This window comes from Oncorhynchus tshawytscha, linkage group LG30 (genome assembly GCF_018296145.1).
Source record: "Oncorhynchus tshawytscha isolate Ot180627B linkage group LG30, Otsh_v2.0, whole genome shotgun sequence".
Lineage (NCBI taxonomy): Eukaryota > Metazoa > Chordata > Actinopteri > Salmoniformes > Salmonidae > Oncorhynchus > Oncorhynchus tshawytscha.
In genome coordinates this window covers 9,316,592-9,332,750 of record NC_056458.1, presented here as the reverse complement: position 1 = coordinate 9,332,750, position 16,159 = coordinate 9,316,592, and the positions used below count along the sequence as shown (strand labels likewise).

Genomic DNA, 16,159 nt, shown 5'->3' with positions numbered 1-16,159 from the left:
ATCAATAGCTATTTCTAGTTGTTTTATCAAAGTTAGCTGGCTAACTCATTGATAGTATACACCTCTGTAAAACAGATAGACAAAATAAATGGATATATAGATCAGGCCCACTGGATTCTCTATGGCCCCGGGTGCGAGCGTATTAATGGGCGTAATCAGGATAACCAATAGCAAGGGGGTGGGCGAGTCGTCTGAGTGGGTCAGACGTCTCAGGTAAATAGACAGCTAGCTTGTCTTTCAAACCCCAGACTTTTTTTCTGTCATCAACCGTGACTGCAATCTAGGGTGCACAGAAAACAAACAAAAAACACGATCTGAGGGGGACCTCCGTCATCTCACAGTACCCATCTAGCTAATTACGTTGATTGAAGAAGAGAGTTATCTGCCAGCAACAGTCAATAGCGACACCCGACACTCCTGCTAACGTCAGATAGCCACAGATAGTTAGCTGGGAGACTTTCAAGCCTATTCAAGCGTGCTAACTTTAGGTTTGAAGCGGTAAGGTAAGTTTGTTTGCATTAACGTTACAAGTCTTAGATAATGTTTTTTTTTTGAGGGGGGGTTGTCACCCTTGCTTATCCCGAGGTAGTTGGTCAATATCCATCCATCAAATCATATTACTGCAATGTCTTTGCGTGCAGCTACAGCTGTTTGATATTAGCTATCAAACAGTTGCTTAGCTAGCTAAGCCAGCTAGCTGATTTGGAGAGTTGGTTAGTGAGGTGGCTGCATCAGGGGTAAAAATGGGTATTGCAGCTGCATCTCTCCAAAATGATGGTGACATTTCAACATTTAGAATTCTCTACCACCTTTAAACGTTTGGACTCAAGAAAATAGTTACATCGATTCTCTGTTCTGATACGTCGAACGTGAGAACATTGAGATTGATTTGTTTGCTCTTTCTATCAGTGAAGAACCTTGACTTTGTTGCACCAGGTAAAGTTGCTGAAAGATTCCGTCCCTACAGTTGTGCTTGATTACAATGAGCTGCACTGGGGTCGGACAGCATGACAGTGTAGCGTAAGACACCATGGAACACTTGAAAGATATGGCTTGAAAAAACATACCTTAATTCAGGGATGAGAAATTAGTTGTACTCCGAATTGTCCCATTATCCCAACTGTTACACTGGGAAGATTGAAATGTCACTAAATAATAAATAAAGTGAATGACATGTCCACCTAATGCCGGACAGGACTGATGAATGACTGCTTGGTGGCTGGCAAGCTCGGGGGTAGGTAGGTTGATGTCATGGTACAGTGGACTGCACCCACTGTGATTAGTGACACACTAAAGCCATCCAAGTTCCAAAATACATCTTCTTGGAGGATACAAGGTACTCCTTGAAATGAAGTAACATAGGGGTAATCTCTTGGAAATGAGGCCATATCTTTTATGCTGTATCTTAGATAAAATCACTTCTAATCACTTTAGGGCCGTCAGCAAAGCTCACCTCCGGCACCTTGACTTGAACTACTCCCCATATGGGTGCAGGTACAGGGCACCTGCTTACTGCAAAAACAGGACTCAGACTGGTCTTCATACTGTACTGTAGGACTGGGCAATATGACAATATATGTTGTGTGATGATAGAAAAACGTCTATCGTTTCATATTGTGATCTCGTTTATTTCTTTGTCGCAAATCACACTCTTTATGGCAATATTTTTCGTCAATTGTACAACGTTTTGCATTCTTCCACATGTGCCGCGTGGAAGGAAATCTGCAACACAAACACATGGAAGAGAGTGAACGTGTCACGGAGACACTGAGCTCGTACCTAAAAGAGGGGCAACTTCGGTTGCATGGACGTGGTTTGGATATGAAAAGTCTGACACGAACCAGAAAATGGTCTCCGGCAAAATATGCCGCAGGCCGGTCCCGACAACCGGCTCAAACACCACTAACCTCTTTTACCACCTACGCAAGAATCATGTGAAACAGTATGGAGAGAGTCTACAGATGAGACCCAAAAAAGTACATCCGAGTGCTCAAAACGAGCGTGGTCCCATGGTGTTTATACTTGCTTACTATTGTTTGTACAGTTGTACCTTCAAGCGTTTGGAAATTGTTCCCAAGGATGAACCAGACTTGTAGAGGTCTACAAATTTTCCCATGATGTCAAGCAAAGAGGCACTGTGTTTGAAAGTAGGCCTTGAAATACATCCACAGGTACACCTCCAATTGACTCAAATGATGTTAATTAGCCAGAAGCTTCTAAAGCCATGACATAATTTTCTGGAATTTTCCAAGCTGTTTAAAGGCACAGTCAACTTTGTATACGTACACTTCTGACCCATTGGAATTGTGAAACAGTGAAATAATCTGTCTGTAAACAATTGTTGGAAAAATTACTTGTCATGCACAAAGTAGATGTCCTAACCGACTTGCCAAAACTATAGTTTGTTAACAAGAAATTTGTGGAGTGGTTGAAAAACAAACACGTTTTAATGACTCCAACCTAAGTGTATGTAAACTTCCGACTTCAACTGTGTGTGTGTATATATTAATATATATATATATATATATATTTTTTTTTTTGCAAACTTCAAGGATTTAGTTTTATGGAAATCTGTGACATCATCGGCCTCCCCCCTTGCTTGAGGAAAGGCCCAATCCCTTTTATTCTATATCATTACATACCTGGACCACCTATTGAGATGGTCCTTTTGTGAAATAAATTGGGTGTTTAAATTGGGTGAAAAGGAGATTGGAGTGCCACTTCAACAAGGCATTCTGCCTTATCAAATCAAAGTTTATTTGTCACATGCGCCGAATACAACACTACAATACTTAGTTTAATGCTTTCTTACAGGCTCTAACCAATAGTGCGGAGAAAAAAATAACTGTGTCGGTAAGTGAAGAAATAAAACGACAGTAAAAAGACATTTGAAAAAAGAGTAGCAAGGCTATATACAGACACCTGTTAGTCAGGCTTATTGAGGTAGTATGTACATTTCGATATGGGTAAAGTGACTGCATGTATGATGAACAGAGAGTAGCAGTAGCGTAAAAAGAGGGGTGGGCGGGTGGTGGGACACAATGCCGATAGCCCGGTTAGCCAATGGGTGGGAGCACTGGTTGGTCGGGACAATTTAGGTAGTATGTACATGAATATATAGTTCAAGTGACTATGCATATAAGATAAACAGAGAGTAGCAGCAGCGTAAAAGAGGGGTTGGGGGGGGAGGCACACAATGCAAATAGTCCGGGTAACCATTTGGTCTTATGGCTTGGGGGGAAAAATTGTTGAAGCCTTTTTGTCCTAGACTTGGCACTCCGGTACCGCTTGCCATGCGGTAGTACAGAGAACAGTCTATGACTGGGGTGGCTGAGGTCTTTGACCATTTTTAGGGCCTTCCTCTGACACCGCCTGGTGTAGAGGTCCTGGATGGCAGGCAGCTTTGCTCCAGTGATGTACTGGGCCATACGCACTTCCCTCTGAAGTGCCTTGCGGTCAGAGGCCGAACAATTGCCGTACCAGGCAGTGATGCAACCGGTCAGGATGCTCTCGATGTTGCAGCTGTAGTACCTTCTGCCTTATCCCAAGGGATCTCAGCCATAAGCACCACTTACCGTTGGGACCATGTGAGCTACAATCCCAATGCAATTTCAAATTTCAAATTTCAGAAATTTCAATCATCGCTTGCGATTACGGTTTTCGAAAGTTCCATATGTTATCTTTCATATCAGCAGAGAAAATCTTTCAAATAGAAAGGAGACTCTCCTTGAGGTAGATTTGCACAGACCCATACGGCTGTGTGCTTCCAGCCTACAAACTACACTTCCGCTACACTTCCTCCCCAGTTACGCTTACGCACAGGTCTTCGAGCACACTATAGGCTAATTTGCACGGGTGGTCACTTCTGTTTTCGATAAACAAGCACTAACATGGAGGTAAGGCCGTGTGGGATCCTCATTTTATTATTTCTTGCTGAAATGTAAGTTATGTAAACCATTATTAAGGTGTCATTGTTTAAAGTGACTAGTGATCCATTTATTAAAGTGTCCAGTGATTGGGTCTCAATGGGGGCAGCAGCCTTTCTGAGCTGGTGATTGCTGTTTAGCAGTCTGATGGCCTTAAGATAGCTGTTTCTCGGTCCCAGCTTTGATGCACCTGTGGTGACCTCGCTTTCTGGATGTGGCGGCAGGTAGCCTAGTGGTTAGAACGTTGGACTAGTGACCAAAAGATTGTAAGATGAAATCCCCGAGCTGACAAGGTAAAACAATCTGTCGTTCTGCCCCTGAACAAGGCAGTTAACCCACTGTTCCTAGGCCATCATTGAAAATAAGAATATGTTCTTAACTGACTTGCCTAGTTAAATAAATGTAAAAAATAAATAGCGGTGTGAACAGGCATTGGCTCGGCTCGTCACACCGCTATCATCCAGAAGGCGAGGTCAGTACAGGTGCATCAAAGCTGGGACCGAGAGATTGAGAAACGGCTTCAGCTACCTTGTCAAATGTAGACTTCCCGCAGCACTCTTCTCAGTAAGTCAGAGGTCATTCTTATCTGTTTAATGGTTGTCTACAACATCAACTCCTTGCACTACAATTGTCATTTATATAACTCACCAAGTTTCCACAAGAAAAAAAGTTGTCGAATGAAGGTGTTGAGTGATTGTCAAGAGCATGTCGGCTCTGGAGTAATCTGTGCCAGATGAGTTGATAAAGTTTGAGGCTTTGTGTTTCTTCAATAGCGCTTCCATACCTGTATGTTTATACCTGCATGGGGGGGGGGTTTAGCCAACAACTTTGTCTTGTTACTATTGCACTCTGGTTACAATCAGTACTTTCAACAAAAGTATCTCTTGGGTACTGCATTCCAGAATGTTTAGGATTTAGCCTAGTCTCGATGTAATAAAACAACTTTTGTGAAGATAAAAATGAACAGGCTACAAACTTTGTTGTTTTGTTAGTGGGCTATAGGCCTAGTAATGGATGCCACATCACTTTGTTGAACTGGGTTTGTGTTTATATGCATGTTAAATCTGGTTTTAAGACAATTGCCCTAACATGTTCAGTCATGTTGACTCCCCACTCTCGTATTTCTGTTCTGTTGTGGAGTGGAAAAGACCAGCACAGAGATAAATGTAGGCACGTTTTATTGAAAATGTAAACCACCTTGTTCTGCCTGTTGTAGCCGGTTTTCATAGTTGTCAGCAGACTGACCTTGTTGAACTATTTCTCTATTAGCGTCTTTCTTTCCAGATGAGAAATGGCCTAGCCTAGTTGTCACAATGTTGACTACTCTAACTGGCAACTTGTCCAACCCTTGACTGTACACGTTTGACTCTCAAATGAGGTAATACTACATCATTTTAATTAGGTTTGACAAACCAACCTTTTTAGTTATCTCTCTGTGTGGCATTAATAACTCATTGGTGAGTCAACCTTGTCTGGAAAGAAGACACTGTAGGTGAGAATGGAGAGACTGTTCAACAAGGTCAGTCTGCTGACGGGTGTTCCTTTTGGTGCCAGACTTTCTCTCCAGAGCCCTCGTTAAGCCATAAAGCAAACGCACCCTGTCAGCTTGAATCCAGAACACATTGAAATACATTTGCAGCCTATTCTTGCCGGGGAAAAAACTGCAGGAATGGTTGACAGGTGACATTAGTTACAGGCAAAAATGTGCAAGGCTGTATTACAGTAGGCTGCCCTTTACCATGTTGCACAAGTGAGTGGACAAGAGGAATGTCATCAAGAATATAGTCTTTCATTTGTCCCACTTTCTTTCATTCAACCACAGACTTTATTTAGGATCACAAGTGCTGAGCTTATGACTGATCAATGACAATCTTTTGCTCCTGTTAAAACATTTGCTGTTTAGACAGCGTTTGGTGTTTGGATGGACTGTTATGATCCAGGACTGGCTTTCAGATAGTGATGGAATTTAGGCTTAACGAGGGTTTTAACGATACAATTTTCTCACAACGGCCGAAGATGTAACATGCGTTTCCCAAAACACCACGCAGAGAGAACGGTCACTAAGTGCATCGTCGGAGCATGTCGATACTGATAGGATCGAAAGAAAGAGTGCTGCTCTCAGATCAGCTTTCTCCGGTCAAATCTTACCGCTTATCCTCTTAAGTCGACCCCCTACTTTTTCGAACATTCTGTTAAAAATCGCGCAACATTTCGGCGTCCTGCTACTCATGCCAGGAATATAGTATATGCATATGATTCGTATGTGTGGATAGAAAACACTCTCACGTTTCTAAAACTGGTTAAATCACCGCTGTGACTATAACAGAGCGTCTGTTTCATTGAAAAGCGCAAGAAAAACTGATCACTGAAAAAAATATCCATGCGCCACTTGCATGTATTGTTTAAGGGGCACGAAATTAAATGGGGCCGAGATTGCAAGTCCTACAGCTTCCACACGATGTCACCAGTCTTGTCAATTGCCTTCTCGTTGTTTCTTGGTCAAACGAGGAAGAGAGACCACTTTCCATCCGGTCTCCGACAGGAAGTTTTGGAAGAGAGATTTCGGAAGATGATTTGAAAGCGTGGAGCTATTGAATACACATCGCCTCGTGATCAATTTGATAGATTATTAACGTTTACTAATACCTAAAGTTGGATTACAAAAGTATTTCGAAGTGTTTTGTGAAAGTTTATCGTCAACTTTTTTAATTTAAAAAAATGATGTAGCGTTTTGAAACAGTGTTTTTTTCTGAATCACACAGTTTCCATAGATGGATATTTTGGGTATATATGGACCGATTTAATCGGAAAAAAAGACCCAATAGTGATGTTTATGGGACATATAGGAGTGCCAACAAAGAAGCTTGTCCAAGGTAATGAAAGTTTTATATTTTATTTCTGCTATTTGTGTAGCGCCGGCTACGCTAATTCTTTTGTTTACGTCGCCTTCAGGTATTTCGGGGTGTTGCATGCTATCAGATAATAGCTTCTCATGCTTTCGCCGAAAAGCATTTTAATAATCTGACTTGTTGGCTAGATTCACAACGAGTGTAGCTTTAATTCAGTGCCCTGCATGTGTGTTTTGATGAACGTTTGAGTTTTAACGAGTGCTATTAGCATTTGGCGTAGCGCATTTGCATTTGCTGATGGCTAGATGAGACGTCTGCGTCTCAGGTTGACGCAAGAGGATTTATTAACATGAATTATTTCACAATATTGACGATAGATCCGCTCCTAAAGGGAGATTACCACCTTATGGCTGCAAATATTGAGGCAGCTTATTATACTGAGCAAAAATATAAATGTAAAGTGTTGGTCTCATGTTTCATGAGCTGAAACGAAAGATCCCAGACATTTTCCATGTGCACAAAATGCTTTTCTCTAATTTTCTGCACACATTTGTTTACATCCCTGTTAGTGAGCATTTCTCCTTTTGCCAAGACTATTCACCTGCGGGATCATCTGAGACCAGCCACCTGAACAGCTGATGAAACTATGGGTTTGCATAACCATAGAATTTCTTATACAAACTGTCAGAAACCGTCTCAGGGAAGCTCATCTGCGTGCTCGTCGTCCTCACCAGCGTCTTAACCTGACTGCAGTTCTGTGTCGTAACTGACTTCAGTGGGCAAATGCTCACCTACGATGACCACTGGCGTGCTGGGGAAGTGTGCTCTTAACGGATGAATCCCGGTTTCAACTGTACCTGTCATATGGCAGATGGTTTGCTGATGTCAGCGTTGTCAACACAGTGCCCCGTGGTAGAGTTGAAGTTATTACACTCAGATATGGGCAGGCATAAACTACAGACAACTAACAATTGCATTTTATTGATGGCAATTTGAATGCACAGAGATACCGTGATGAGATCCTGAGGCCCATTGTCGTGTCATTTATCTACCGCCATCACCTCAGCATCATAATGCACGACCCCCCCATGTCGCAAGGATCTGTACACAATTCCTGGAAGCTGAAAATGTCCCAGTTCCATGGCCTCCGTAGTCACCAGATATGTCACCCATTTGAGCATGTTTGTTTGGGATGCTCTGGATCAATGTGTGTATGACAGCGTCTTCCATTTCCTGCCAGTATCCAGCAACTTCACACAGCCACTGAAGAGGAGTGGGACAACATTCAACATGCCACAATCAACAGCCTGATCGACTCTATGCGAAGGAGATGTCGTGCTGCTTGAGGCAAAAGGTGGTCACCGGATACTGACTGGTTTTCTGATCCACGTCCCCTACTTTTTCATTTATTTTGTAATACATTTTTTTTTTTTTAAAGGTGTCTGACCAGCCAATGTATATCTGTATTCCCAGTCATGTGAACTCCATAGACTAGGGCCTGATTTATTTCAATTGACTGATTTCCTAATATGAACTGCAACTTTTGATATTGTTTTATTTTTGTTCAGTCTACAATGCTGACCCAATAAAAATTCATAAAATCACAGATTTTTGGCACATCATTGCGCATGTTTTAGGCTAAACATTAAATACAGTATATTGAGTCAAATTAGACAACCGTAGCCTGCAAGTAGCAAAACAGAACTCAATTGTTTGAACATGAAATGTAACTTAAAATATGTTTGAAATTGGCCTATAGCCTACGGTTTATATTTTAATCGCACTTAGCTGTTCTGAGTAGTTTAATATTGATGAGTTTGGGAAACAGCCCAGAGATTTAACGATGCTCCTACGAAGGTTCTAACGTTTAACTTCGCCTTAAGATGCGTTTTGGGAAACCGGGCCCTGTTGTATCGACCCTGATCAACCTCTTAATGTTGATCAGTTGGCATGTTCATGGGAATACTTACACAGATTTGGTATATCCTTGAATTGGATCTGTAGAACTGCTGGTCGGACCATGTAGTCTGAACTCCGTTACTGCTACTGGAGTTCAATGCTGCTTCTGTGTCAGAGGACCAGTCTCATGATGGTTACAACAACAGGCCAACAGTTTTTGGATACTCCGAAGGGTTTTGATTGATTTGTGAGCTAGGGTCGTGCGTTAGCACAGTTGGACCATTCAACAATTTTATATTTAACTTTTTAAGTTCAAGTTCAAACCTGTTCATTTCCCCTTGGCCTTTTTCTTAAGGAATCAGCTATTGCCACATTGAGCTTCTAACTACAGGCTAACCAATTTCTTAGGCAAATTTTCTCTGGCTATTGCAGTCTTCCTGTGAATAATGGGAATGTTGAACGTTTCTACTCCTCTCCAGAGGTCTGTGGTCAGAGTGTTTATAAATTGAGGCTGTCTCTGTCCACTACTCTCCTTACTGTTACTTGCACTCCTTCCAAGGCAATTCTGTCTTTTGGTGTCTTGTGCCGATTATTTTTAATCACTGTACTTGCCCGATGCCAGTGGAATGTAAACAGCTGACTAAACTGTAGAAATGGCCATCTACTCTTCCCAAATTATTTCCAAGGTAAAGGAAGCGTTAGCTATAAATCGCTCACGATTTAGATAGTCCTGTCTGCGTCTTTTAATGCAACAGCAACACTTGTTTGCTTTACAGCCATAGGTGATCTCCTTGACAAGGTTGACATTTTCAGTGCCTTAAGTTAGACTACATACTACTGTGTATATAGGTCAGGACCTGTGTTGCATCATTCATGGGCTGTCAGTTGTTTACTTGTTCTGCCCCCCGACCTGTGTAGATGCTGCTGCAGGTTGGAGGCATGCGTTCGGCCCTGGGGCTGCTGGCTGTCAGGAGGGCATGCTGCCTGTCCCGCTCCAACCACACCTCCCCTCGTACTCTGGAGTACAAGCCCATCAAAAAGGTTATGGTGGCCAACAGAGGTACAGTAACCATTCTCCCACCCTGGCCATTCTGTAGACACTGAAATTGTCAGCCAAAGTCTTAGAGAGTTTCCTCTCACCACATAATTCAATCCCCAGCTGACTAATTCAACCGCTTGTAGGTGAGATTGCTATCCGTGTGTTTCGGGCCTGCACTGAGTTGGGGATCCGGACGGTGGCTGTCTACTCTGAACAGGACACAGGCCAGATGCACAGGCAGAAGGCAGATGAGGCTTACCTCATAGGGAAGGGCCTGCCGCCCGTGGCTGCCTACCTGGACATCCCTGACATCATCAAAGTGGCCAAGGTCTGAGATTTTAATGCGTCTTTTCAAACTTTTCTGAACCAATTCTCACTACGTTTTAAGATCACACCTTTATGCTGTCTTGCCACAACTTTGTCGTATCATATTTTATTCTCAGGAGAATGATGTGGATGCCATCCACCCTGGGTACGGCTTCCTGTCTGAGCGATCAGACTTTGCCCAGGCGTGTGCCGATGCTGGGGTACGCTTCATTGGCCCTTCCCCTGAAGTGGTGCGCAAGATGGGAGACAAAGTGGAGGCTCGAGCCATCGCTATCCGTGCAGGTAAGCTGGACACACTGCCATTCTCAGGACTGTCTGATGGAAGTTTGTTTCATCAGTTTTTTTAGGTTTTAAATCAGCAGCATCCTCAAACACAGTCTTGCTGACATTGCGTACAGTTAAGTAAAAGTTTATTTACACTCAGCTAACCTCATGTTTGATTTTTTTTTTTTTTTCTTCCAGGGGTCCCAGTGGTACCAGGGACAGACGGCCCCGTCACTTGCCTGTCGGAGGCCCAGGAGTTTTCCAACACCTATGGCTTTCCCATCATCTTTAAGGCTGCCTACGGCGGTGGAGGCAGGGGCATGAGGGTGGTCAAAGAGTACGAGGTGAGTAGAGATATCTGCGAGTAAGTAGGGGCTCCAATCTGAGTGTTTTTGTCTTTGTGCTGTTTGACTTGTTGATCCCCCGTCGGTTGACGTGTGTAGGAGCTGGAGGAGAACTATCAGCGTGCGTACTCTGAGGCCCTGGCTGCGTTTGGGAACGGTGCTCTGTTTGTGGAGAAGTTCGTTGAGAGACCCAGACACATTGAAGTGCAGATCCTGGGTGAGTTTGTTCGCTCAACTGGTTTTGGGGGACATTATGATTCTGTGTTTTATTAGGATTCCTACTAGCTACTACTAAAGCAGCAGCTGCTCTTCCTAAGGCCCACACAAAACATGACATAAAACAGAACATTCATGGACAAGAACAGCGCAAGGACAGAACTGCATACGTTTAGAAAAAGAATACACGCTTGAATACATGTATTGCCTTAGTTTTCCATGCGTCAAGCATTCATTATACCGGCTGTGCTGCAGCCATTAATTTTCCCATATTGCGATCCTTTACTCCTGTCACAATTGCTTTGTCCTGAGCAGGTCCTGCCATCCTAATATCACAGCACCAGTTGTTCTGTAAACACCAGAGAGAATCTCACATCAGGAACCATCCGTGTCCTTGATTCTTCCTTTTTGACGTCAGTGCTATGCATAATCATGTGATTCATGAATGCTACTGAATGCAAGTGGAACTCACGGAAATGGAAATGCAATAATCATGTTGAGTTTCACCCCCGTTAACTCCTGATCAGTTTCCCTGGTGTGGACAGAGCCTCATTGTATGGAGCTGCAACAAAGTTTCAGCCCAGTTATGTTCCCCTGATGTGAATGCAGCAACCTTGACCTGGATTTCACTCCCGCGTTTCACTCCCGCGTTTCACTCCCGCTAGGTTCTATTACATGAATGCAGCAGATTTGAATCATGTGGAGTTTCCTCCTGCTAAAGGTTCAACTTAATGGTTTCCACCTCAGCAACTTGTTTTACATTTCCATTTTAATTCCCCAGCAGCATCCAACAATATACAGGGCATTCAGACCCCTTGACTTTTTCCACATTTTGTCTTATTCTAAAATTGTTTAAATACCCCATAATGACAACGCAAAAACAGGTTTTTAAAAATGTTTGCATATGTATGAAATATTACATTTACATTAATATTCAGACCCTTTACTCAGTACTTTGTTGAAGAACCTTTGGCAGCGATTACATCCTCGAGTCTTCTTGGGTATGACGCTACAAGCTTGGCACACCTGTATTTGGGGAGTTTCTCCCCTTCTCTGCAGATCTTCTCAAGCTCTGTCAGGTTGGACTGGGAGCGTCTCTGCACAGCTATTTAAGTTTCTCCAGAGATGTTTAGGTCCGGGCTCTGGCTAGGCCACTCAAGGACATTCAGAGACCTGTCCCTGAAGCCACTCCTGTGTTGTCTTGGCTTTGTGCTTAGGGTCGTTGTTCTGTTGGAAGGTGAACCTTCGCTCCAGTCTGAGGTCCTGAGCGCTCTGGAGCAGGTTTTCTGACTAGTCTCCCAGTCCCTGCTGCTGGAAAAACATCCCCACAGCATGATGCTGTCACCACCGCTTTACCATAGGGATGGTGCCAGGTTTCTCCAGACATGACACTTGGCATTCAGGCCGAGGAGTTCAATCTTGGTTTCATCAGACCAGAGAAACTTGTTTCTCATGGTCTGAGAGTCCTTTTAGGTGCATTTTGGCAAACTCCAAGCGGAGTGGTTTCCGTCTGGCCACTACCATAAAGGCCTGATTGGTGAAGTGCTGCAGAGATGGTTATCCTTTTGGAACGTTCTCCCATCTCCACAGAGGAATTCTGTAACTCTGTCAGAGTGACCATCGGGTTCTTGGTCACCTCCCTGACCAAGGCCCTTCTCCCCCGATTGATCAGTTTGGCTGGCCGGCCAGCTCTAGGACGAGTCTTGGTGATTACAAACTTCTTCCATTCAAAAATGATGGAGGCCACTGTGACTTGGGGACCTTCAATGCTGCAGAAATGTTTTGCTACCCTTCCTCAGATCTGTGCCTCGACACAATCCTGTCCCGGAGCTCTACGGACAATTCCTTAGACCTCATGGCTTGGTTTTTGCTCTGACATGCACTGTGGGACCTTTATATAGACAGGTGTGTGCCTTTTTCAAAATCATGTCCAATCAATTCAATTTACCACAGGTGGATTCCAATCAAGTTGTAGAAACATCAAGGATGATCAATGGAAACAGGATGCACCTGAGGTCAATTTCGAGTCTCATAGAAAAGTGTCTGAATACTTACGTAAATAAGGTGTTTCTGTTTTTTTTATTAATACATTTGTCAAAGTTTCTAAACATGTTTTTGTTTTGTCATAATTGGCGTGTTGTGTGTAGATTGGGGGGGGGGGTATGATTTGATCCATTTTAGAATAAGGCTGTAACAACAAAATGTGGAAAAGGGAATGGGTCTGTATACTTTCCGAATGCTCTGTGTGTGTGTGTACACACGCGCACACCAGTAAATTTACTTCGATCTTACTGGCCTAAATAACTTGTAGATCTACTGTCATTCCCATCTCTCCCAGGTGACAAGTATGGTAATATTATCCACCTCTATGAGAGGGACTGCTCTATCCAGAGGAGGCACCAGAAGGTGGTAGAGATGGCCCCGGCTGTACAACTGGACCCACACCTCCGGGACAGACTCACAGCTGACTCTGTCAACCTGGCCAGACAGGTACAAGATGCAACATGCCCACACACTTTGATGCATTCTTTTAATAGGTAGTGTCTAGCTGAAACTTCTTCTATTCCATTAGGCAGGCTTCTTTTCAGTACTTTTTTACATTTTACATTTTTTTGAATGTTTCGAATTTTGTTACTACTGCCTTTTTTGAAATGGCAGAGCTGTGTGTATTTGCAGTTTTGAATGGCATATAAGACCATTGTTATCTGAAAGGACTGTGGTTTTACTTTGCAACAACACATCTAACACCATAGGCAAGACTAATTACAGTTGAGAAACTCTGAACTTGTATGTTCTTTTTATTCAAACATACTGTGGGGAGAACAAGTGTTTGATACCCTGCCGATTTTGCAGGTTTTCCTACTTAAAAAGCATGTAGAGGTCTGTAATGTTTATCATAGGTACACTTCAACTGTGAGAGACTGAATCTAAAACAAAAATCCAGAAAATGACATTGTATGATTTTAAAGTAATTAATTAGCATTTTATTGCATGACATAAGTATTTGATCACCTACCAACCAGTACGAATTCCAGCTCTCACAGACCTGTTAGTTTTTTTTTTAAAGAAGCCCTCCTGTTCTCCACTCATTACCTGTATTAACTGCACCTGTTTGAACTCGTTACCTGTATAAAAGACACCTGTCCCCACACTCAATCAAACAGACTCCAACCTTTCCACAATGGCCAAGACCAGAGGGCTGTGTAAGGACATCAGGGATAAAATTGTAGACCTGCACAAGGCTGGGATGGGCTACAGGACAATAGGCAAGCAGCTTGGTGAGAAGGCAACAACTGTTGGCTCAATTATTAGAAAATGGAAGAAGTTCAAGATGACGGTCAATCACCCTCGTTCTGGGGCTCCATGCAAGATCTCACCTCGTGGGGCATCAATGATAATGAGGAAGGTGAGGGATCAGCCCAGAACTACACAGCAGGACCTGGTCAATGACCTGAAGAGAGCTGGGATCACAGTCTCAAAGAACCATTAGTAACACACTACGCCGTCATGGATTAAAATCCTGCAAGCCAGCCCATGGGCTCAAGCCAGCCCATGTCCAGGCCCGACTGAAGTTTGCCAATGACCATCTGGATGATCCAGAGGAGGAATGGGAGAAGGTCATGTGGTCCGATGAGACAAAAATAGAGCTTTTCGGTCTGAACTCTATTCGCCGTGTTTGGAGGAAGAAGGATGAGTACAACCCCAACACCATCCCAACCGTGAAGCATGGAGGTGGAAACATCATTCTTTGGGGATGCTTTTCTGCAAAGGGGACAGGAAGACTGCATCGTATTGAGGGGAGGATGGATGGGGCCATGTATCGCGATATCTTGGCCAACAACCTCCTTCCCTCAGTAAGAACATTGAAGATGGGTCGTGGCTGGGTCTTCCAGCATGACAATGATCCGAAACACACAGCCAGGGCAACTAAGGAGTGGCTCCGTAAGAAGCATCTCAAGGTCCTGGAGTGGCCTAGCCAGTCTCCAGACCTGAACCCAAAAGAAAATCTTTTGAGGGAGCTGAAAGTCCATATTGCCCAGCGACAGCCCCGAAACCTAAAGGATCTGGAGAAGGTCTGTATGGAGGACAGGGCCAAAATCCCTGCTGCAGTGCGTGCAAACCTGGTCAAGAACTACAGGGAACGTATGATCTCTGTAATTGCAAACAAAGGTTTCTGTACCAAATATTAAGTTCTGCTTTTCTGATGTATCAAATACTCATGTCATGCAATAAAATGCAAATTAATTACTTAAAAATCAAACAATGTGATTTTCTGGATTTTTGTTTTAGATTCTGTCTCAGTTGCAGTATACCTGTGATAAAAATTCCAGACCTCTACATGCTTTGTAAGTAGGACAACCTGCAAAATCGTCAGTGTATCAAATACTTGTTCTCCCCACTGTATCTGCTCATAGGGAAACATTCCCTCTACCTCATCCCCGTCTTTATCCCACCGGCTGTTGGGCCGATTAGGTTGGAAAAAAATGTTTGTTCTTTTTTTTTTTAGAAGAAGAAATTAAATAAAGCCAGGGCCTTCAAAGCACAATGCGTTTTGAAGTCACTTATAAGAAACTCTGAGCCTTACCAAATAGGTGTTCTCATTCAGTGTTGTTGTGCTCAGAGGGCCAGTGGAGAAGTGTGGGAGAAGGATGGAAAAACCTTGAGGAAAATATTGCAGTGTAAGAATAGGATTTAGAGAGATGAGAGAGGGAGCCTTTTAGATAAAGAAAGGTGATTTAAAGCAGTGGGAATTTCACCTGCAGGTTACCAATAGGTACACTAGATGGCAGCATTTATCAACTTAGCCTCGAAGGGACGCCATGAGTAAGCTTGTGGGACTCCCACACTCAAAGAATATGCAGTTGCATAATTTCCTGATTGCAATCAAGCTGGCTTTTTTTTTTTGTTATTGTGAGGTGGAAGCAATTACTTTGACATGAGAACAATTACTAGTGACTGTTGTATCCCGCTGATTCCCCATCCTGTGTGTGATAAGCTTATTAGGCGTTGTGTACACAGTAGCTGGTGTGCCTGTTATGTGTACCCTTGAGCTAGCTGTCCTGCTAGTGCTAATCTCTGCCTTGTGTACTGCTTTGTTTGCTGTCTGTTTGGGGATGGGAGAGAGAGAGAGAGAGACAGGGGAGGGGGGGGCGGGGGGCGCGCGCGTGTGGTAAGTTTGGTACGTGTTTTGAGGGAGAGATCTCTTTAATGTGCTTTGTTGCCTGCAATTTGGGAACCGCCACTGTTGAGCGCGTTAGTCTCTGTGTGACGGGAAGGAGTTAGAGCACGAGAGAA

General features: G+C 43.4%; 1 protein-coding gene across 3 annotated transcripts in view; it reads left to right on the top strand.

Moving 5' to 3' along the window:
* pcxa (pyruvate carboxylase a) overlaps window positions 1-16,159 on the top strand; it is an 83,308-nt gene continuing 67,149 nt past the window's right edge. Inside the window, exons 1-7 of one of the 3 annotated variants that reach the window (XM_024394449.2) lie at window positions 1-498; window positions 9,593-9,734; window positions 9,857-10,041; window positions 10,157-10,322; window positions 10,503-10,648; window positions 10,748-10,865; window positions 13,203-13,354. In XM_024394449.2, coding sequence (XP_024250217.2) covers window positions 9,593-9,734; window positions 9,857-10,041; window positions 10,157-10,322; window positions 10,503-10,648; window positions 10,748-10,865; window positions 13,203-13,354 — 909 coding nt within the window. In that variant the 5' untranslated portion in view covers window positions 1-498. Of the gene's footprint in view, window positions 504-9,592; window positions 9,735-9,856; window positions 10,042-10,156; window positions 10,323-10,502; window positions 10,649-10,747; window positions 10,866-13,202; window positions 13,355-16,159 lie in introns of all 3 variants that reach the window. The other 2 variants (XM_024394450.2, XM_024394448.2) reach the window with 2 other exon arrangements.